General features: G+C 37.7%; 1 protein-coding gene across 13 annotated transcripts in view; it reads left to right on the top strand.

The window, feature by feature from the left end:
* The window catches only part of Birc6 (baculoviral IAP repeat containing 6), a 185,621-nt gene that overhangs the window by 113,444 nt on the left and 49,628 nt on the right, over positions 1–22,549 (top strand). For all 13 annotated transcript variants that reach the window (XR_004114160.1, XM_031355887.1, XM_031355886.1 and 10 more), the window contains 18 exons: positions 307–440; positions 3,064–3,191; positions 4,805–5,367; positions 6,486–6,661; positions 7,150–7,246; positions 7,393–7,587; positions 8,095–8,295; positions 10,470–10,749; positions 11,148–11,404; positions 11,633–11,741; positions 12,040–12,261; positions 13,723–14,503; positions 16,282–16,425; positions 17,051–17,180; positions 18,822–18,953; positions 19,761–19,928; positions 20,872–21,045; positions 21,843–22,039. Coding sequence is in view for 12 of the 13 variants with exons in the window: in XM_031355887.1 (XP_031211747.1) it covers positions 307–440; positions 3,064–3,191; positions 4,805–5,367; positions 6,486–6,661; positions 7,150–7,246; positions 7,393–7,587; positions 8,095–8,295; positions 10,470–10,749; positions 11,148–11,404; positions 11,633–11,741; positions 12,040–12,261; positions 13,723–14,503; positions 16,282–16,425; positions 17,051–17,180; positions 18,822–18,953; positions 19,761–19,928; positions 20,872–21,045; positions 21,843–22,039 (4,088 nt within the window). In the remaining variant the exon portion in view is untranslated. The remainder of the gene's footprint in view (positions 1–306; positions 441–3,063; positions 3,192–4,804; positions 5,368–6,485; positions 6,662–7,149; positions 7,247–7,392; positions 7,588–8,094; positions 8,296–10,469; positions 10,750–11,147; positions 11,405–11,632; positions 11,742–12,039; positions 12,262–13,722; positions 14,504–16,281; positions 16,426–17,050; positions 17,181–18,821; positions 18,954–19,760; positions 19,929–20,871; positions 21,046–21,842; positions 22,040–22,549) is intronic.

Here is a 22,549-nt window from a genome sequence, read left to right as displayed (position 1 = left end):
TGAACCTGAGCTTCGCCTGTGAAACAAATGCTCTACCATATTCACAATGCTCTTTTTTTCTTGTGCTCTGCATGGCTTTGAATTCTGTCTGTAGCTCTAGCAGCTCTTAAATAACTTGTTTTTTCTCTTGCTCCAGCGTCCTCAGTATCTGGGATACTTGTCTGTACCACCAACCCAAGTGATTGAATCTATATTAAGAAGGAATGTGGCATTATTCTTTGTAATGAAAACTTACATATAAATATGACATTTCATTATTGTTAGTTGTTATTCATTCCTTTCCTTTCCTTTTTTTATTTTAAATAGCTGGTTCCAGCAGTTCTATTGGAACTCAGGAGACTACGGCTCATTTGTTGGTTTCAGATCCAAACCTTATTCACGTGTTAGTGAAATTTCTTTCTGGTACCAGTCCACATGGGACGAATCAGCATAGCCCACAGGTAATAAAGTGTTTAGCTACTGATGTATGTGTTCAGACCTCTCACTAAACAGATTTGTAAAGTATAATTCTTTTAAAGTAGCCTTCATAACAGACAGTAAGCTTTTTTTCTACACAGATTTTTGTTGTTTGGTTTTTTTATTGGATATTTTCTTTATTTATATTTCAAATGTTATCTCCTTTCCCAGTTTCCCTCCCTCCCGGAAACACCCTATCACATCCTCCCTCCCCCTGCTTTTATTAGGGTGTTCCTCCACCCACCCACCCACTCCCACCACCATGCCCTCGATTCCCCTACACTGTGACATCTGTTAAGCCTTCATAGGACCAAGGACCTCTCCTCCTATTGATATATGAATGTCAAGGCCATCCTCTGCTACATAGACAGCTGGAGCCCTGTGTACTCCTTTGTTGACAGCTTAGTCCCTGGGAGTTCTGGAGGGATCTGCTTGGTTGATATTATTGTTCTTCCTATCAGGTTGCAAACCTCTTCAACTCCTTCATTCTTTTCTCTAACTCTTCTATTGGGGACCCTGCACTCAGTTCAGTGGTTGGCTGCGAGCATCCGCCTCTGTATTTGTAAGGCTCTGAGAGGGCCTCTCAGGAGAAAGCCATGTCAGGTTCAAGTCCATGTCAGCATGCACTTCTTTGCATCCACAATAGTGTCTGGGTTTGTTAACTGTATATGGGATGAATTCCCAGGTGGGGCAGTCTCTGAGTGGCCGTTCCTTCAGTCTCTGCTCTACACTTTATTGCCATATTTGTTCCCGTGAGTATTTTGTTCTCCTTCTAAGAAAGACCAAAGCACCCACACTTTGGTCTTCCTTCTTCTTGAGCATCATGTGGTCTGTGAATTGTATCCTTGTTATTTGGAGCTTTTGGGCTAATACCCACTTATCAGTGTGTGCATACCATGTGTGTTCTTTTGTGATTGGGTTACAACACTCAGTGATATTTTCTAGTTCTATCCGTTTGCCTAAGAATTTCATGAATTCTTTTCTCACAAGTGAGTAGTACTCCATTGTGTAATGTACCACATTTTCTGTATCCATTTCTCTGTTGAGGGACTTCTGAGTTGTTTCCAGTTTCTGGCTATTATAAATAAGGCTACTCTGAACACAGTGGAGCATATGTCCTTATTACATGCAGGAGCATCTTCTAGATATATGCCCAGGAGTGGTATAGCTGGGTCCTCAGTAATACTATGTCCAATTTTCTGAGGAACCATCAAACTGATTTTCAGAGTGGTTGTACCAGTTTGCAATCCTACCAGCAATGAAGGAATGTTCCTCTTTCTCCACATCCTCTTCAGCATCTGCTGTCACCTGAGTTTTTGATCTTAGCCATTCTGGTGTGAGGTGGACTCTCAGGGTTGTTTTGATTTACATTTTTTTAGGTGCTTCTCAGTCATTTGATATTCCTCAGTTGAGAATTCTTTGTTTAGCTCTGTACTCCATTTTTAGTAGGGTTATTTGGTTTTCTAGAGTCTAACTTCTTGAGTTCTTTGTGTACATTGGATATTAGCCCTCTGTCTGATGTATGATTGGTAAAGATCTTTTCCCAATCTGTTGGTTGCTGTTTTGTCCTATTGACAGTGTCCTTTGCCTTACAGAAGCTTTGCAATTTTATACAAGACAGATACTGGTTTGGATGTTTTATGTGTGTGTTGGTATTCTCATCCCTCCACAGGGAGCCCTGCCACTTGAGGAGGTGCCACTTCAGGCTCCATATCCCCTACTAATAGAAGTCTCAGCTAGAGTCACCCCATAAACTCCCTGGGTCCTCCCCCATCCCTGGTCTCTGGCATGTCCTAGAGTTGCATCCCGCCTCTAGATGCTAATTTCATTCCCTATTCTGGCGCTCTCGCCCAGCTCTCCCCCACCTAATCTCTATTACTTATTTTATTGATGAGAAAGGAGTTTGGGAAAGCAGGGTTTTAGAACTTTGTGTAGAAGTGGTTTTGTTTTAGGGTTTATTAGTTTTTGTCATTGTTGTTAGATTCTTAGAACTCTTGGCTTTACTGGGCTTTGAAAACATGATTGTTGGTGAGTCAGTTAACCTGAATCCAATTCTGCCTTTTGTTTTTTATTAAGATTTTATGTGCCGAAATGGTTTATCTTCATGTATGTCTATGCATTGGAGGCATGCCTAGGGCCCATGGAGGTCAGAAGAGGCCTCTGATACCTTGAGACTAGACTTACATAGACAACATCTACCCTGTACATTTTAGAAATCTAACGTAGGTCCTGTGGAAGAGTAACTAGTGCTCTTAATCACTGAGCCATATCTCTAGCCCCAGATTATTTTCTTTGGAGATCACATTTTTTATAAGGTTAGTCATAAAATTGAATGCAAAATGTTGTTGTAAATTGGGAAATGTTACAGACATTTAGTCATTGTAGCAGATCTTTTTACTAAGAAATAGGATTAATAATAGAATCTTCATTTTTAACTTAGAGTAAATATGTGAAGACCTAAAATGTGTATTTGCTTTTTCCTGTCGCTGTTAAGATTTTGTTTTTCATATGAAGCATTCTGACACTAGCTCCTAGCTTTACTCTTGACATTTGAACATGCCGGTGGTCTCACTCAGTAGTTTTCAGAGGATGTGCATTTCTCCTCAGGTTGGTCCAACAGCTACACAAGCTATGCAAGAATTTCTCACCCGACTACAAGTGCATCTGTCTTCAACATGTCCTCAGATATTCAGTGAACTTTTGCTCAAGTTAATTCACATACTTTCCACAGAAAGGTAAATTATAGCTTGTCATCCTGTACTTGTCATGATGTAAAAGTGAATGTCGGATCCAAGAAATACACTTTCCCTCACCATTATTAGGGCTTTATAGGACAGAGGACAGTTGGGTTGAGGGGCTATGGAGGAAGGGTTCACTGGGTGCTTTTAATCATTTTCATTTCATTTCATTGTAGATTTTTTTCAAGTCTTCTGGTCCTGTTACTGTAACAATGTGGTACCTAGAAGCTCCACTGATGTTTTAATATAATCTTGTAGCTTATAGTTTTTAGCTGAAAGTTATTTGAAATTACTTAAATTCAGCAAGGTGGTGTTGGTGCACAACTTTAATCCTAATTCTAGTACTGCAGAGGGAGAAACAGAGGTAGGGGGATCTCTGTGACTTGAAGGCTGGCCTATTCTGTAGACCGAGTTCCAGGACAGCCAGGGCAACACAGAGAAACCCTGTCTCGAAAAACACAGGTAGACAACAAAAAAATTTCTTAAAATTTTTATGAAATATATAGAGAAATAAGGACAGATTTTTCTTAAATTATATATTAATATGCCAAAGAAAGATAGCTCAAAAATGATTGTAACAGTACAATCTCTTATAGAAATAATAATAAAAGACAAAAGTAGACAGCATGTTAAACAAAAATAGGTCTGGGCAGTAGACTGCCTTTAATCCCAGTACTTGGAGGGCAGAGGCAGGCCAATTTCTGAGTTCGAGGCCAGCCTGGTCTACAGAGTGAGTTCCAGGACAGCCAGGGCTACACAGAGAAACCCTGTCTCGAAAAAACAAAACAAAAGAATAAATTTAAGGAATTTCCAGCATAAATAAAAAACTTTATTTTTTATTTTTTATTTTTTTTATTTTTTAAGAGTTAATTGTTATATACATGTGTTCTAACTACATATATGTCAGAATAGGGCACCAGAATAGAGCCACCATGTGGTTGTGGGGAATTGTACTCAGGACCTCTGGAAGAACAATCAGTGCTCACAACCTCTGAGCCATCTCTCTAGCCCTAAAAAAAAATACCTTTTAACGTATGATAAACAGTATTGTCAATTATGTAGAGGTCAAAAATAAAATTTACCTGTTTAGCCAGGGTACTCATAATACATAAGTGACCATTATAGAAATTAACTTGTCACATAAAAATCTTTTAGTTTGTTACTTTCAGCTAATTTAGTATACCTGTATTTTTCTCTTCTTTTCAGTTTAGAAGGGAAGCTATTTTTGGTTAGGTATAATAAAATGGAGATAAGCAGAAATCTGTGTAAGTTTGAACAACTGCTAGATGAAGAAACATTAGGTAGTCAGTCAAAGTTACCTAAAGTGGTTTAATTTCTTTTTTTTTTTTTTTTTTTTTCTTTAATAGTCAAGACTTTATTAAAGTTTGGGGGCTGGGAAGATGAGATGGCTCAGTGGTTAACACTGGTTGCTCTCCCATAGCACATTAGTTCAATAGCACCCACATGGCAGCTCATATTGTCAGTTCCAGGGTATCTTCATCTGGATTCAGAAAGCACTGAAAAGGGATGGGATGTCTATTACAGTGATTGATAGGATCTGTGAATGGTGATTTAATTTTTAATGCCCTTGTTTTTCGCTGTCTCCACAGGGGGGCCTTCCAAACAGGGCAAGGACCTCTTGATGCCCAAGTGAAGCTATTAGAGTTTACTCTGGAGCAGAACTTTGAAGTTGTCTCAGTCAGTACTATCTCTGCTGTGATAGAGTCTGTCACCTTTTTGGTGCATCACTACATCACGTGCTCAGACAAAGTCATGTCTAGAAGTGGATCAGATAGCTCTGTCGGTGCTCGAGCTTGCTTTGGGGGACTCTTTGCTAACCTCATTCGTCCAGGTGATGCAAAAGCTGTTTGTGGTGAAATGACAAGAGATCAACTCATGTTTGATTTGTTAAAACTTGTTAACATTTTAGTACAGCTGCCTCTTTCAAGCAATAGGGAATACAGCGCAAGAGTGTCTGTGACCACCAATACAACAGATAGTGTTTCAGATGAAGAAAAAGTCTCAGGAGGCAAAGATGTGAATGGAAGCAGTACCAGCATTCCAGGATCTCCTGCGTACGTTGCTGACTTAGTCTTAGCCAACCAACAAATCATGAGCCAGATTTTGTCTGCTCTAGGCCTGTGTAATAGCAGTGCCATGGCAATGATAATTGGTATGTATTTGGAGTATTAATCTAATCTTTTCTTGGTATTATACCTATGTTTTATAAGGTTTGGGTTTTTTGTTTTGTTTTGTTTTTTACAACATGCTATTAGTAAATAGTTTCATAGAGTGGCTTTACAGAAACTACACTATCAAAAGATTATATCTGCCAATTTCAAAAATTCTGAGAAAATCTTAACAAAGCAATGATTAAGAAATTAAGATTAACTAGGCATTGTGGCTCAATGCCTTTAATTCCAGCACTTCGGAGGAAAAGGAAGAGGGTTCTCTGTCAGGTTAAACTCAGCATGATATACTTAGTGAGTTTAATGTTAACTAAGGAGACCCTGTCTCAACAAAAGAGTAGAAAAATCAGGATTAAGCCATCCATTTTAAGTACCAGTAATGGCTTGAGTGTATTATACAGCAAGATATACCCCATTCCTGCATGCTTTTATGACACTTGTGTCATTACACTTTCACGTTGTGTCACTCTGTAACTTTTCTAGCATTGGGAATTAAAAGTTTTAAAGGACTTTAACAAAATTTATGTCTGAAACATTTTCTGCCCACTAATATTCTTCCCGCCCCATTCCAATTTTATATCATGTGAATATAGTTTACTTGACTATATACGTCTGCACCACCTGTATGCTGTGCTCTCTGGGGACTAGAAGAAAGCTCTAGATCCTTGGGGCTGCAGTTACAGAATGTGACCTACTTACCATGTAGGTGCTGTTAATCAAAACTGGGTCCTCTGCAAGAAGAGAGTGCTCTTAATCCAAACCCTTTATTTTCTTCTTGATTCAGTGCTATCATCTAGAGTGATGTTCTCTTCGTCACATAATAGGGCCCATTTTATATTAGCCTGCAGTGGGAGATCTCATGTAAGACAATACACCCAGTACTTTATTGGATATCTCTACAGATACTTTAATCTTTATGGGGGGGGGGTGTGTCTGTCTGTCTATCTGTCTGTGTCCGTCTATGTTTCTGTTTGTAAGAAAGTAAAGAGACTGATGTACCCATCCTTTAATATTTTTTGAAAAACTGGGTTTTTAAACTGTTATGATTTTATTGGTTTTTATGTATGTACTTTACAAAATGTATAATCTTCTATTAAACTAGGTGCAAGTGGCTTGCATCTCACCAAACATGAAAACTTTCATGGTGGGCTAGATGCCATATCAGTTGGAGATGGATTATTCACCATATTGACAACACTTAGTAAGAAAGCCTCTACAGTCCACATGATGCTGCAGCCAATCTTGACCTACATGGCCTGTGGATACATGGGCAGACAAGTACGTCCATTCCAGCAGCTGCTGCAGTGATTTAACAGTGTGATAGTAATGCAAGTAGAGAATTACATGTCAGACAATTAAGAGTATTGGCAAAGAAAGCAGCAGTGCACGAGCAAAGTAAATCTTATTTCACTTTTAGTAGAAATTGAGGAATAAAATTTCATGGTATGGTGTTTTCAAAAATAACTACAGTGATAGAAAAAGTAAATATTTATATTCTAGAAATTCCCACTGCTCCTTTTCCTTGAGATAACATTGTTAACTAGCAGGATGTTTCCTGAGTTGTTACACAGAACTACTAAAGAGGGACAACTCTTCCAAATTCTTTTATTTCTTTTTAGTTAAAGGGCATTAGGGTAAATTTTCATTCTAATATAATGTTTTAACTAATTCATTGGTAATTAATATAGTATATTTTGATCATATTAATTAATGTAGTTGTCTAGATTTACAGGGACTTATAAAATCATGTTGTGTTAACTTTCTAGGGTTCTCTTGCTACTTGCCAGTTATCTGAACCATTGTTGTGGTTTATCTTGAGAGTGTTGGATACTAGTGATGCATTGAAAGCTTTTCATGATATGGGTAAGAAAAAAATCTCATGCTATCATTTTAGCATGGTCCTTTTAGCTAACATTTTATCATGGTCATTTTTGTACTTTAAATCTTCACTTTTAACATCCACTTTTGTTCCTAGGATTGTTTTTATTTAGTATTCTTTGTGAATTTAGGTGGAGTTCAGCTGATCTGCAACAATATGGTTACCAGTACAAGGGCTATTGTGAACACTGCAAGAAGTATGGTATCAACTATTATGAAATTTCTTGATTCTGGGCCAAATAAAGCTGTTGACAGCACTTTGAAAACAAGGATCCTGGCCTCAGAGCCTGACAATGCAGAAGGAATCCATAACTTTGCACCTCTTGGTAAGATGGTAGTCCTGCCTCTTACTTGATTCAACTTAGTGTTTTGATGAGGTGAAGCAAAATCAGTTGTGGACACAAGTTGATATTAGATTATTACCATTTTAAATATAAAAAGTTCCTTTTATAGGCTGTTGGTACCAAAACATTCTACTAACTGCAACATTTTAGATCATTCTCTGTTGAAATATTAATCACCTTGCTTTTTCATGAATATCTGAGAAATAAAGACCATTATTTTCATGGTTAAAGAAAGTATAGTCCTCAAGAGTTTTCTACTTAATTTAAAAATTATCCTAGCCATGTGGTTACTAACCATCATTGTCATTTGAATAATAGTCATTGGCTATTTGGAATACTTTGAGCATCGTGCTTGTTGACTGACAGTGTAGTGATTCCAGCAGATGTTTATTTTCTGCTCATTTTTATAGTTTAATATACTATCATTTGAATATTTCTCAGTGTTTTACTGTATCTTTTTCATGTTTTGTTCACCATGTTTTCTTGTAGGTACAATCACTTCTAGTAGTCCTACTGCCCAACCAGCTGAGGTGCTCTTGCAAGCCACACCGCCCCATCGAAGGGCTCGTTCTGCTGCTTGGTCCTACATTTTTCTGCCAGAGGAAGCTTGGTGTGACCTTACCATCCACCTTCCTTCAGCAGTGTTGCTGAAGGAGATACATATTCAACCTCACCTTGCATCTCTTGCAAGTGAGTAATGGGGGGTATCATAAGAATAACAGTGAGACTGGTGAAGATGGGAAATGCTCTCCAGCAAGCCCTCCTGTGTTCATCTTTGGCGTTAAATTGTGTGTACATGCATTTAATCAGTGTGGGCTGGATCTCTCTCTCTCCCTCTTTCCCTCTCTCTCTCTCTCCCCCTCTCTGTCTTCTGTATATTATAATTCACTTGGTTCTTAAATGAATGTATTTTATCAGGACATTTTAAGGCAAGTTCCTTAAAATATTTGGAAAATCAGTTCCAGATTAAGTAGAGACAGATTTTTTGTAGTAACAGTGCTTGATAACATTTTTCCACTTTGAAGTCACTTAGATTCTTTCAGCATACTCACAGCTTATATTAAGATGGTTACGTTCATTTGTGTTTACTATTTCTCATTGTTATCCAATGTTACTCAGTTGGATGAAAAACTCGGGGAGATTTCATAGATTCTTAGTATGTTTGGAAGAATATTTTTATTTGAAAGGTAGACTATGATCTAGTTATATTCAAACTATTAACTAATCTCATTGAATTATTATAAGGTGAAAGTCAGGCATAATGTCATGTGCCTATAATTTCATGTCATGGGAACATGAGGGAGGACATTTTTAAGCTTGAGTTCAGCCTGTGTTTCCAGATTAAATAAAACAAAAAGAATAACATATACTAAAATCTTACTTTAGCAGGCCATAAACTATTTTAAAAGACAAAGTACTGCTTGACAGGGTTGCATAGGCTATATTCCTATCTGCTTAGGCGTAAGCAGGAGGATTTATAGTTGAGTATATGCATGGGTATCATGTGGGTGGGCAGCTGGAGGAACCCAGTTTGCAGATAGAAATAGTGACTTCATCTACTGACATAGCTCACTGATGGGGTCCTTTCCTAGTAAGCTCTGCAGAAAGCTCTAAGCTGCTGTTCAGGTATTGTGGTCTGAAAAGAGAATTCTTTTGTTGGGAAGGAGAACAGTTTGTGTGAATGTGGATAGATTTTGCATGTGAGAATTAGGAACTCAAGTACAGTGTGGGTAGAGAAAGCTGGTATTTATGCATGCTTAACAGATAACTTTCTAGGTGGATTAGGGCAGGGACTCAATATATGTTCCACTGAAAATTGAATAGATTTATTTATTTATTTATTTATTTGTTTGTTTGTTTGTTTGTTTATTTTTCAAGTCAGGTTTCTCTGTGTAGCCCTGGCTGCCCTGGAACTCACTCTGTAGACTAGGTTGGCCTCAAACTCAGAAATCCGCCTGCCTCTGCCTCCACCACTGCCCAGCTGAATAGATTTATTATTAAATGGGGGTAAGAATTTCAGTTGTTTATTTTCTTACAGTGTATTGCTCATGTAAAATATAGATATTAGTTTCTTAAAAATGTTTTTAAAGTTACAGTTTACAAAAGTTTTTCAATTTCTCTAACCCTTAGTGTAAGCCTGTCATTTAATTGACAGTTAATAAAATTATACTTAGTATTAAAAATAAACCGAGTTTTAAGATTTTTCTTTGATAGATATGTTTGCTCCATCGGCATCTGTGCTATGCTGGAAGCAGAATGTCCCTGTTAGAAGTTGCCAGTTGTAACCTCACTGGCACCCCTTAAGTAACAAAATTATTTTACTTTTAAAATTTGAGACTCTTTGGTTAAGATTTAAAATGCAAACAAAATTAAAAGTGAAACTAGTTTTAAAATTAGCTTTAACTTTAACACAATGTTGCAAATTACAATACGAAGTTTTGAACCAATTGGTAATTACTGTTCTGTACTTTGCAAGTTATTTTAAACAACCAATCTTAAAACTATGTTATGTTCATGACAGTTCTGGTAAAAGAGGGATAGGAAATAATTGCCCGCTAAGTTGGTCTATTTTGTCTTTTCCCAGTATGTAATACAAGCACAACTGATAAAGATATATGTTCTGTACTTAATAGGAGACTATTTCAATAATTATGATTATTTTAATTATGGGAGGTCTTATATTTTAAAGATATCCAAAATGATGTTGAATGCTGGTAACAGGAGCTTTTTGTTATATTTAGTGCTTTTGGTAATCTAATAGTGTATGCATCTCAAAGTTTCCAGATTAGTGCCCTTTGGGCTAGAGTACTAGAGTATAGCATCTAGTTCCCTTGTTTTTACTGTTCAGTTTTCTCTTCCTGCAGCTTGCCCATCGTCAGTGTCTGTTGAAGTAAGTGCAGATGGTGTTAATATGCTCCCTCTGTCTACTCCTGTTGTCACAAGTGGTCTCACCTACATAAAAATTCAGCTTGTCAAAGCTGAGGTAGCCTCTGCTGTCTGCCTCAGGCTGCACCGTCCTCGGGATGCCAGCACACTAGGCCTCTCACAGATTAAACTACTAGGCCTCACTGCTTTTGGTACCACCTCATCAGCCACGGTTAATAATCCTTTTCTTCCATCTGAAGATCAAGTTTCCAAAACAAGGTATATATTTTTTTATTTCTTATTCTTAAAAAATGCTTTCTGTGATTGTTTCCAAATTATTCATTCTAGCCAGAGGTGGTGGCACACACTTTTAATTCTAGTACTTGGGAGGCAGAGGCAGGCAGATCTCTGTGAGCTCCAGGCAAGCTTAGTCTACATAGTAAATTCCGGGACAGCCTTAACTACATAAGAAGACACCCCACCCCTCCCCCAAACATCTTAGTAAGTTGCTCTGTAGGTGTTTATGTTGCTCCTATTTCTGTTAGGTCTAATACAGTAATTTTGTTGAGGTATAACAGTGAAGTAGTGAAGTTGACATTTATGTAATAAGTTTATGGAAAACATCTGCAATAATTTGAGCTGCTTCTATTACCACATATGTTCTTTGTATATTTCAGCATTGGATGGTTACGGCTATTACATCATTGCCTCACACACATAAGTGATTTAGAAGGTATGATGGCCAGTGCAGCTGCCCCTACTGCCAATCTGCTGCAGACTTGTGCGGCCTTACTGATGTCACCATATTGTGGGATGCATTCCCCCAATATTGAGGTTGTGCTTGTAAAGATTGGATTGCAGTCCACTAGAATTGGCCTGAAGCTTATTGACATTCTCCTGAGAAATTGTGCAGCATCAGGCAGTGATCCTACAGGTGACTATTGACTTTAATCTTGTCATTTTTACACCCTTAAACAGTAAACATACTTGAACTACATGATGTTTGTAATTCTTTCTGAAATGAATTTCTCTTAAAGCTTTGCTATTTTTAAACTTTTTTTTTATAATTTACAGGTGACATTCAGTGAATAAATTAAAAAAGCATATCTTTCCATTTTAAACTGGCTAATTTAACAATGTTTTTCTTTTTTCCTTGGCTCAGATTTAAATAGCCCTTTACTTTTTGGAAGACTGAATGGACTCTCATCTGATTCTACAATAGATATTCTTTACCAGCTTGGTACAACTCAGGATCCTGGAACTAAAGACAGGTATATGTTGGTACTGTTTTTAATTTAATCATGAGCATGATTTTGTGAATTGGAATTAACACTTTCTGGGGAAAAAAGCTTTCCCTTCAGAAAGTCTCACAAATCTTTAAACAAGTATATCTATCAACATCTATTCATGTGCTTTACACAATAAACAATATGTTTAGACATTTTGAATGCTTTTGAGCTATAAAAAAGTATTTGTAGTCAATATTACATTTGTAGGAATACTTTACATGTAAAGATATTTATATCAAATGTCAGTTGTGGCATTACTGGTCTTTCTTAACTTTTTAAGAATTCAGGCCTTGCTAAAGTGGGTCAGTGACTCTGCAAAAATGGCTGCTTTGAAGAGAAGTGGCAGAATGAACTATATGTGCCCGAGCTCATCAGCTGTCGAGTATGGTCTTCTCATGCCGTCCCCCTCTCATTTGCACTGTGTAGCAGCGATTCTTTGGCACAGTTATGAACTGCTTGTAGAGTATGATTTGCCAGCACTGCTAGACCGAGAGCTCTTTGAGTGAGTACGAATGAAATCTTACCGTCTTCCTTTGTGTGCTAGATTGACTCTGTAGTTTCATTTGTTAGGTATTGTATTGTGTCTTGTTTCTGTAGTTTACTGCTTTAGAGGTGGTGAGACTTAAGAGAAAGGAGCCTAAAAATGAGGTGGACTAAAGTCCATTCAGTAACTCATTTTATTCAGAGCGTCAGAAAGTTTATTATGATCTGAGGATCATGAAGAGGCACCTGAGTAAGAATACAATCACAAGGACAAACACATGTGGCAAAAAACTTTTTCCATAGAGGCACATGAACAACAACAGCTGAAGTAAACTCACTGCTATCCACTACACCTGCAGTAGGAAGAAAACATACTGCAAGAACAGTTCTGGCTTTTGAAGAAACTAAGGAGACAAGGCTCTTGTTTTCTTGGAGTTTCCCCATAATCACTCAGAATTCTCACACAACTTCATTTGTGGAATGTGTTCCAAAAAATACTGATTTTTTTTTTTTCACAGTAAGTGTAATTTGGAAGTAATAAATAGAAAAGTAATACGTTTCACACTTACTATTTTTTTCTCCATGCTGGGGATTGACATGTTCTTCTCTTGGAGCTGCACTCCCAGCCTTTCTTTGTTTTAAGATTGATTAGTGATATTGCTAGTTTTTCTTTAAATGAGAAATGCTTGTGTAGGTGTTCTAGAGTGTGTTATGCTGTTCTCACTTGGATGGTCAGCTCCATCTCTCTTCAGTACACAACTGTAAAGGAAAGCATCAGTAGAAAGTATGAGAGTTGCAGGGTTGCTTGCCCTCTCTGTTGCTAGCACTGGGAAAGAGAGGAAGTGGTCAACCTAGTGAATTCCAGGAAAGTGGAGGATATGATACTGAGACCCACCCTATTCAAAAAGAGTGGGAGTTAGAGGAGAATATACACATGCAAATGCATGCAGCCAAACAGCAGACTGAGTGTGGGGTCCCCTATGGGGAAGTTAGGGCAAGGACTGAAGGAGCTGAAGGGGTTTGCAGCCACATAGGAAGAACAACAATATCAACCAACCAGACTCCCCAAAGCTCCCAGAGACTAAACCACCTACCCAAGAGTACACATGGTGGTGGTGTGACCCGTGGCTCCAGCAGCATATATAGCAGAGGATGGCCTTATCTGGATCACTGGGAGGGGAGCCTCTTGGTCCTGTGAAGGCTTGATGCCCTATGGTGGGGGAATGCTTGGGGGCCTGAGGTGGGAGTGGGTGGGCTGGTGGTGGAGCACCCTCATAGAAGCAGGGGGAGGGGAAGGGGATAAGGGCTTTGTGGAGGGGAAACTGGGAAGAGGGATAACATTAGAGATAAAAGTAAATTACAATAACCAATCAAAGAAAAGAAATGTCAAGTAAACTCTTAGTGGTTTTTGTCATTGTATTTAATCTTCAGTAGGAGCATTTCAAGCAATCTTTTCTTTCTCTATCTTTTCTTTCTCTAGGTTACTTTTTAATTGGTCCATGTCACTTCCATGCAATGTGGTTTTGAAGAAAGCTGTTGACAGTCTACTTTGCTCCATGTGCCATATACATCCAAATTATTTTTCCTTGCTCATGGGCTGGATGGGAATTACCCCTCCTCCAGTGCAGTGTCATCATAGACTATCCATGACAGATGATAGCAAGAAGCAAGATCTTAGTTCATCATTGACAGATGACTCTAAAAATGCACAAGCACCTCTCTCTCTAACTGAATCCCACTTGGCAACTCTTGCTTCCTCTTCTCAGTCCCCAGAAGCTATTAAACAATTGCTAGACTCGGGATTGCCTTCCCTTCTTGTTAGGAGTCTGGCTAATTTTTGTTTTAGTCACATTTCCTACTCAGAAGGCATTGCTCAGTCAATAGATAATTCCCAGGACAAACTCAGGCGGCATCATGTTCCACAGCATTGTAATAAGATGCCCATCACAGCAGACCTAGTTGCTCCCATTCTTAGGTTTTTGACTGAAGTTGGGAATAGTCATATCATGAAAGATTGGCTTGGTGGTTCTGAAGTCAACCCACTGTGGACAGCACTGTTGTTTCTATTGTGTCACTCTGGGTCTACTGCTGGAGGACATAATTTAGGGGCACAACAGAGCAGCACAAGATCAGCTTCTCATTCTTCAGCTGCTACAACAGTACTGACTACCCAGCAACGGACAGCCATTGAGAACGCAACTGTTGCCTTCTTTCTGCAGTGCATTTCATGTCACCCTAATAACCAAAAGCTGATGGCCCAGGTAAGACAGCAAAGTCCGTCTGAAGCTTTATGTCAGCTCTTGTTAGTAGGAGAAAGCACTGCAGTTTTGTAATTGGCTAAGCAAGGGCCATGTGACAATAAAGCTTGGGATTAAGTACATGCGAGTATCAGAATCTAGACCACAATTGAAGTATCAATGTCTTTTCCCTCTCCTTAAAATATATGCTCTCAGAATACTTTAGTTTTTAGGATGGGTGACTGGAAATTCATGAACAGTCTAGCTACAATCTGACACTATTCCAAAATTCCCCTAGTTAAATAACAAGACTAAAAGAATGTATTTCTGCTGCTGGAACTGAATTGACTATTATCAGACTGCTGTAACTGTTGGTTTGCCTCTGAAAATTATAGACAGTTTATCATAGTAAGTCTGCATGGCCAAAATTTTGCAAGCTAGAAATTGTTGAGAGTGGCTGGGCAGTGGTAGTGCACACCTTTAATCCTAGCACTTGAGAGGCAGAGGCAGGCGGATTTCTGAGTTTGAGGCTGGCCTGGTCTACAGAGTGAGTTCCAGGACAGCCAAGGCTACACAGAGAAACCCTGTCTTGAAACCCCCCCTGCTCCCCCCCCCCCAAAAAAAAAAAGAAAGAAAGAAATTGTTGAGAGTGTTGCAGGTGGTTTGGTTTGGTTTGTTGCTAAGTTTTGCAACTTTGTGGCTTTTGTGAGTTTTGGGCTAGTGTTTAGTATATAAATCAGGGCTAGTAACACAGAACACCTTAGGGTACAGCCTCTCTGAAATAGGGGACTATGATGAATAGGAAAAAAGGTTCTTTTTGTCCTGTTAATGGGGAGTGCTTATTCCTGTCATGCTATCAATACAGGTGAACAGTTCTAATTTTTATAAATATAGTTTGTTGACTGGAAAAACAAGGTACATTAGTGCTCCTAGTAGACAAATATCTCTGTGCTTAATATAACTAGTTTAAAACAACTGCCTGAGTTATAAGCTTGAACCAGGGGCATAATTATAGTTCTTAAAAGTTTAATTGTGAGGCCAGCCTGGTCTACAAAGTGAGTTCCAGGACAGCCAGGGCTACACAGAGAAACCCTGTCTCGAAAAACCAAAAAAAAAAAAATAAAAAAAATTTAAGTGTGCTTTGTAGACTGAGTTGCTATAGTCCTTTGACTTCTGATCTCCTCATGTTTCTTATTAAGACTTTGTTTTTAATGCAAAACCAATTCCCCATACCCCACATCCTCCCTCTCAGTTCTCTTTGTGATACCTAGGCTGACCTCAAACTCACAAAGACCTGCCTCTTAGTGCTGGGATTAAGGCATGGGCCACCACAGCTGGCTAAGTGCTTTTCAAAAAGTAAATTTCATTATAACTGGATTGATATTTACTATAAAATCAGTTCTAGCTAGGCCTACTCTCTGTGTGAAAGATCAGTAGGAGGCATTCCTCTCTGCTATTGAAATGTTTCTTAGTTTGCTTTTTTGTGGTTCAGGGTCTCACTCTGTAGGCTCCTTGAACTTGCTTTGTAGACTAAGCTGGCCTTGAGTTTAAGAGACCTACCTTCTTCCTCCTAAGTGCTGGGATTAAAGTTGTGTGCCATCACACTTGGCTGTTTCTTATACTTTTAAGTATAATTTATCTGTTTCTGTATTCCCATATTTTAATATTTGAGTTCATACTTACAGACTGGAAGCATTAAAACACATTTATTCATTAATCCATATTCTTAATTCCTTGTTTACTTTTTAAAAATAAAAACCTGCATATCTCCACTTAACTTTTGAAATTTTTTGCCTTCCCAGGTTCTCTGTGAACTATTTCAGACAGCTCCTCAAAGGGGTAGCCTTCCAACATCTGGGAATATTTCAGGGTTTGTACGAAGACTGTTTCTACAGTTGATGCTGGAGGATGAGAAGGTGACAATGTTTCTTCAGTCACCTTGCCCAGTGAGTAATCTTGGTGATCACTTTCTTGTCCTTATAACTCTTAGAACTTACGTACTTTTTATGGAGAACTTGTAGTGAGTCCTGTTCTCATTTTTTTTCAATATTATTTTTACCTTATGTGTATGTATGTCTTGCTCAAATGTCTATTTGTGTACCATATGTGTGCCTGATGCCCAAAGAGATGAGAGGGGGACTTTGAACCCTTGGAACTGGAGTTGTGGGTATTGTGAGCTACCATGTTGTTGTTAGGAACAAACCCTGGTCCTCTGTAAGAACAAGTGCTCCTCACGCAGAGCCATGTCTCCAGCCCCATTTCTCTTTAGTAATGTAGCAGTTTATATCAACAGTAAATGTCATTTAGGATAACTTGCCATATCTCCTTTATTAGAACAACTACTACTATATTTTGAATAGTAGGTTTTATTTTGCGGACACACAGAATACTTGACGCCATTGGTACTACCAATCTAAAAAGCTGATCAACAGTTCCTAGGCAAAGCATGCCAGAAATATATAAAACATACAAATTATGTTTTATTGATCTTTTCTTCCATGACTTTGAAATTGATTCCTGATAGTATGTATCCTAAAAACACTCACTTCTAAATTAATTAATTTTTCTTAGCTATATAAAGGGAGAATTAATGCAACTAGCCATGTCATCCAACACCCAATGTTTGGAGCAGGCCATAAGTTTCGTACTCTGCATTTGCCAGTCTCAACAACATTGTCAGATGTTCTGGATAGAGTTTCAGGTGAGTAAGCCTTAAGTTTTAAGTCTCTGTGTATGACATGCATGCAGCACCCTCAGAGTTGAAAAGAGTGGAACTGGAGCTAGAAGCAGTTCTGAGACACCATGTCGTTCCTGAGGACTGAACCTGGGTCTTCCATAGGAACAGCACCTAGCCACTGAGTCATCTCTTCAGTCCCTTATAACTTCATTTTATTGTCTCTACCCACTCAGAAAGCGTTTCATTATCAGAAAATTCTAAATGTCTTTATAGCTTGAGGACAGAAACAATACTAATTAAGTTAGCAATAATAACTGTTACCTTCAGGCAATAATATTCTTAGTTATAATGTCAACTATGTCTTGTGATGGCAGGGCAGGAGCTAGAAATGGAAACAGTCTACTGGAAACCTTTGGAGGATTTTCCCCACACATAACCATGTGGTCACACTATTGTTGCATTAGTATATCTGTGGCAGGTTTCAAATTAATAAGTGTTTTCTGAATCTAGAGGTAAAATTAACAAATATTCTAAAGTGAAAATCAAAGGGATCAATTAGGATCACCTAGGTACCTCATAGTTCATAATTGTTTTTGAAGAAAGTGGAGTGAACCATCTTCCCTAGGTGCTTGTAAGCAGTAAAGCCGTGCATTGAAGAAAAAGCTGCTTTTTTGTTGTTTTGTTTTTCGAGGTGGGGTTTCTCTGTGTAACAGAGCTCTGACTATTCTGAATCTCGCTTTGTTGACCAGGCTGGCTGTGAATTTAGAGATCTTCCTGCCTATGCCACCTGTGTGCTTGGATTAAAGGCACATGCCACCATGCCCAGCTAGAAAAAGCTGCTTTTATGGCATTGCGATCATTGTTTATTGCTTCTTAGAAGTTGTAGTTATTGGGTGAATATTTTTTTTCATAAGAATTATAGTTTTCTCTAGAGATGGGCTTATGAGAACACCACATTCTGCCCTGAAAGCAATTATGTATACATTAGATTTAAAGGTACGCTGGTAATATGAAATGTTATAACATTAAAATAGTATATGTTTTCCTGGGAATTAGTGAAGGAAAAGGTAGGAGCTGTCCTTGTATCACATGAAATCCAGAGCTCACAGTTAAAGACAGCTAGAAGAGAGTGGGAAGGTCCTTGCTTCAGCAGCAGGAATCCTTAGAGTCAGAGTCATAGGTAAGGGGGTTAGCAGTGACCCTGCACAAGGACAGTCAGTAAGTACATAAAGTGTTTCATGTTTAAAGAAACATGTCAGCATTTGTACGTAGTAAGTCAAACTATGTGAGTGAAACTTCTAACTACTATAAAGTAAAAGGATTTTCCTCTAAGCCAGTTATGGTGGTTTCTATGTGCAAAACAAGTGTCTGGAGTCTGAGCGGGAGGCTCACAGGAGCCTGGGACTTAGGTCTCAGCATCAGAGTAAGTCTGTGTGTCATAGCAAGAAAAAGACTGGTTTTTAGTTTACACTCCTTAGAGTTGACACAACTGTTATATAAAATTGCAGTTTTTAATGTTATAATAACTGCATGTTAAAACAAGTTTGTTTTTGTTTTTCATTTTTTTGATTTGGATATGGCAGCTTACCTATTAAAACTAATGCTGTTGCTTTCCTTCTGGATGATGTAGAAAAACACTGTATTTTAGATAGTATTGTCTTGCAGATACGCCAAGTATCACAGCTAAACTTATTAGTGAACAAAAAGATGATAAAGAAAAGAAGAACCATGAAGAGAAAGAAAAAGTTAAGGCAGAAAATGGATTTCAGGATAACTACAGCGTTGTTGTTGCTTCTGGTATGCATTGTGCTTTCTATCATCATTATTTTGACATCTCTGACTATCAGTAGAATTACTTACCCTGTTTATTGCTCAAAGGTTACTTACTATACTCCACCAGGAACTAAATATGTATGAAGAGCATACATACTGTACTTTACTTTGATAACATAACTTATTACAACATGAATTATACCTGAAGAAAAATCCACTGATATAAGTACTTTTGTGTAACAACCTTCTTTAAGTATATTTATAACTAAAGTAAAAAGAATTCCTGGTTTCCATTAATACTGTTTTCATTACATAAAACATTTAAATTTCTAGTATTTGATTTGGAAAATGAAAAATATTATCAAGGGTGACTGTTCATTTTGTATGGTTATGTTTTTCACAGAATTGAGGCACTTTTAGTTCAAATGAAAAGGCTCTACATTTAAAAAGTATGTGGTAAACAGGGTGAGAAAGAATGTAAACCTAAGATTTCTTCTTGATCAGCATATTGATATATTTGCCCTCCTTATCATAAATCAACATGAGGTCTCTTACACCTATTTTCCAAAACTGTTTTTGCTTGAGTAGCCATATGTATCTAATAATTGATGGCAGCTTGCAGTATTCTTATTTTCTTGGCAATTGTAGGTGGAAAGCCAAAATTATTTACAGCATGCCTAAAAGATCAGGGAGAGTTGGAAGTGTAGATACTAGATAAATGATTTGGTGTTAGGAATGCCTAGTTTATTAAAACGTTTTAGAAATTTTCACTTCATATCTTAGCTAGAAAAAGTAAAAAAAAAAAAAACTTTACCAATTATTTTCTTTTAGGGCTAAAATCACAGTCGAAGCGTGCTGTGTCATCTACACCACCTCGCCCACCATCCAGGAGGGGAAGAGCAATTCCTGATAAGATAGGAAGCGCATCCTCAAGTGCAGACACTGCTAACAGAATAATCACTGTGCCCGTGTTTCATCTGTTTCACAGACTCTTGGCAGGTAATTCATGCTGAGTAAACGTCAGAGCAATTCTGAAACTTAACAATGCATAAATTATGTGTTTTATCTCTGCGTGAGATAAATGAGGTCCTCCTGAGATTGATATTTTCTACACAGTTCCTTTTAGGAAGAAATAACATGCACAAAGAATAATCTTTTAAATGTCTGTTTCACTGACAGGAAGTTTTTTGTTTTTGGTTTTTTTTTTTTGTTGTTGTTGTTGTTTTTGTTTTTTTGTTTTTGGTTTTACTTTTATACCTTCTTTATTCTTGCTTTGTGCACAGATGGTAAAGTGGAGAAGTAGCATTGTAAAGTTTTGTAGCTATAATTCTAGCCAAGGATTTCAAGACAGAGCAATGATAATTACCATATTCTTTCCAGATAAAATTCTTTGATCAGTGCTATTCATTTGTTAATGTGATACTCATTATTGCTGTGCCATACTCTTATTGCCAAGTAAGGCTTGAACGATAACCTTTCTTAATTTCACATCCAAAGTTTACAGTAGAGGTCAAGTAGCTAGGACTGCTGGGTTACTCACTATGTCTCTTTGTAAATAAAGTTTTATTGTAATATGTTTGCCCGAGTTTAATGTATTATTCTTAGGTAGAGGTAGTAATTGCAGTCATGTGGGCCCCATATCTTAAAATATTTGTTACCTAAGCCCCTATGAAAATATTTGCAAATGTTAGATTTTTAGAATATCTCCTCTTTCATTTGTTTGACCTTGGTATTCTGTAGATAATTTTCTGGATATTATGTATGTTGGAAACAGTTTGACTTTGATAGACTTTCCAATGGGTAATTTTAAATTGTTTTGAAATAGGTGTATTTACTAGACTCTTGCCCCTGACTTAGTAAAAATAATGGTTAGTTAACAAAGTCAAACCAAGTAAAAATATCTCCCTCTTAGATTTTATTTTAACTTATGTAATTTTTGTAGGTCAGCCATTACCAGCAGAAATGACACTTGCCCAGCTTTTAACTCTCCTCTATGACCGAAAACTTCCTCAAGGTTACCGTTCAATAGATCTTACTGTTAAATTGGGATCAAAAGTCATTACAGATCCAAGTTTGTCAAAAACAGATTCTTTCAAAAGACTACACCCTGAAAAAGGTATGTAGATGACACTCCTTTAAATTTTGCCATCCATTGGTGACAAGATGTCTCGGTAAAGTACTTGATGTGCAAGCATAAACATCAAGTTTGATTTCCAGCATTCATATTATAAAACTTGAGTGTGGTGGCTCCTGCTTTTAATCCCAGTGCTGGGAGGTGGAGACAGGACCAGCCAGCCCATCTACTCTAATTGGTTGAGCTCCAGGTTTTAAAGAGAAACCCTGTCCTCTAGAAGGTCAATGGCATCTAAGAATGACAACCTAGGTCGACCTCTCTTAATACTCATTGCCAAGGCACTCCTCCTCCCCAAAATGCACACATGCATGTGTGTGCATATATAACAAAACAGCTTATTCGTCTGTTAGGTCAAAGGTAGTGTTTTTGCTATCATTGAGATAATGACTCAAGTTAAAATTGACCAGTTGTTTTCATATATCAACTAAATGGTACTTTTTTTTGTCAGTGATTTATTTGTAAATTTTGAAAGTCGGCTATTTCAATTTGGAAACTGTTAATTCATCTTAGATCATTACTTCAGATGGGTATATATGGTTTCTTTTCTGACTTCTTTTTTTATTTGAGAATGACATAGTTACCATTTTATAATCAAGTTATAATCTTTATTTGTAATTTACTGGTCTTTTGTATTGACACAGCAAGTACCCTTTAAGCTGCTGAGCATCTTGCCACTCTTGCTCTTGTCTTTTTGTACAGTATATGTTTTTATAAATGAAAGCATATTGTGTACAGACACGGATTGTTTCTTACATACTGAGTTTTTGTGTGTTCTATAGATCATGGAGACTTAATTGGTAGCTGTCCAGAGGATGAGGCTCTTACCCCGAGTGATGAGTGCATGGATGGAGTATTGGATGAATCTTTGCTGGAAACCTGTCCCATTCAGTCACCATTACAAGTTTTTGCAGGAATGGGTGGACTGGCTCTTATTGCAGAGAGATTGCCCATGCTCTATCCCGAAGTGATTCAGCAGGTAAGCTAAGCCTCCTCCCATTGTGCACCATGGTACAGTGAGGTCTTCTGCTCTTTATGTTACTTGCAATAACCTTTTAGGAATATTCTTGGCCTTACAGTCTTTGATCACTGGATAAGTCACAAATTGGCTAATATAGAATATATGAGGATCAGCTTGGAAGAAGGAACTCATTTCATTATGACTTGTCCCCTGTTGTTAATGTTATGATCATCACACTAACATTCTCTTTTCTGGATGTGGCTTGGATGTGGTTTTGATTGTGGTTATTTTTGGAAATGAGAGAGTAAAGGAGAATCTTGTTACCAAATCTGATTGCACTAAGTCATCAAAATAAATAGACTTTAGTAACTTGTAGAATAAAATTAGAAAGCAAGCGGAATCTCTATGAGTAATTGGGAAGAAAGGAATAGTTTCCTAATATTTCAGTACCAGATGGTACATAGAAAGGATAGAGTCAGAAAGTTATCACTGTAGCTACAGTTCCTCCCTCCCTCCCTCCCTCCCTCC

Source organism: Mastomys coucha, unplaced genomic scaffold (assembly GCF_008632895.1).
Source record: "Mastomys coucha isolate ucsf_1 unplaced genomic scaffold, UCSF_Mcou_1 pScaffold6, whole genome shotgun sequence".
Taxonomy (NCBI): Eukaryota; Metazoa; Chordata; class Mammalia; order Rodentia; family Muridae; genus Mastomys; species Mastomys coucha.
This window is presented reverse-complemented; position numbering and strand designations above follow the sequence as displayed.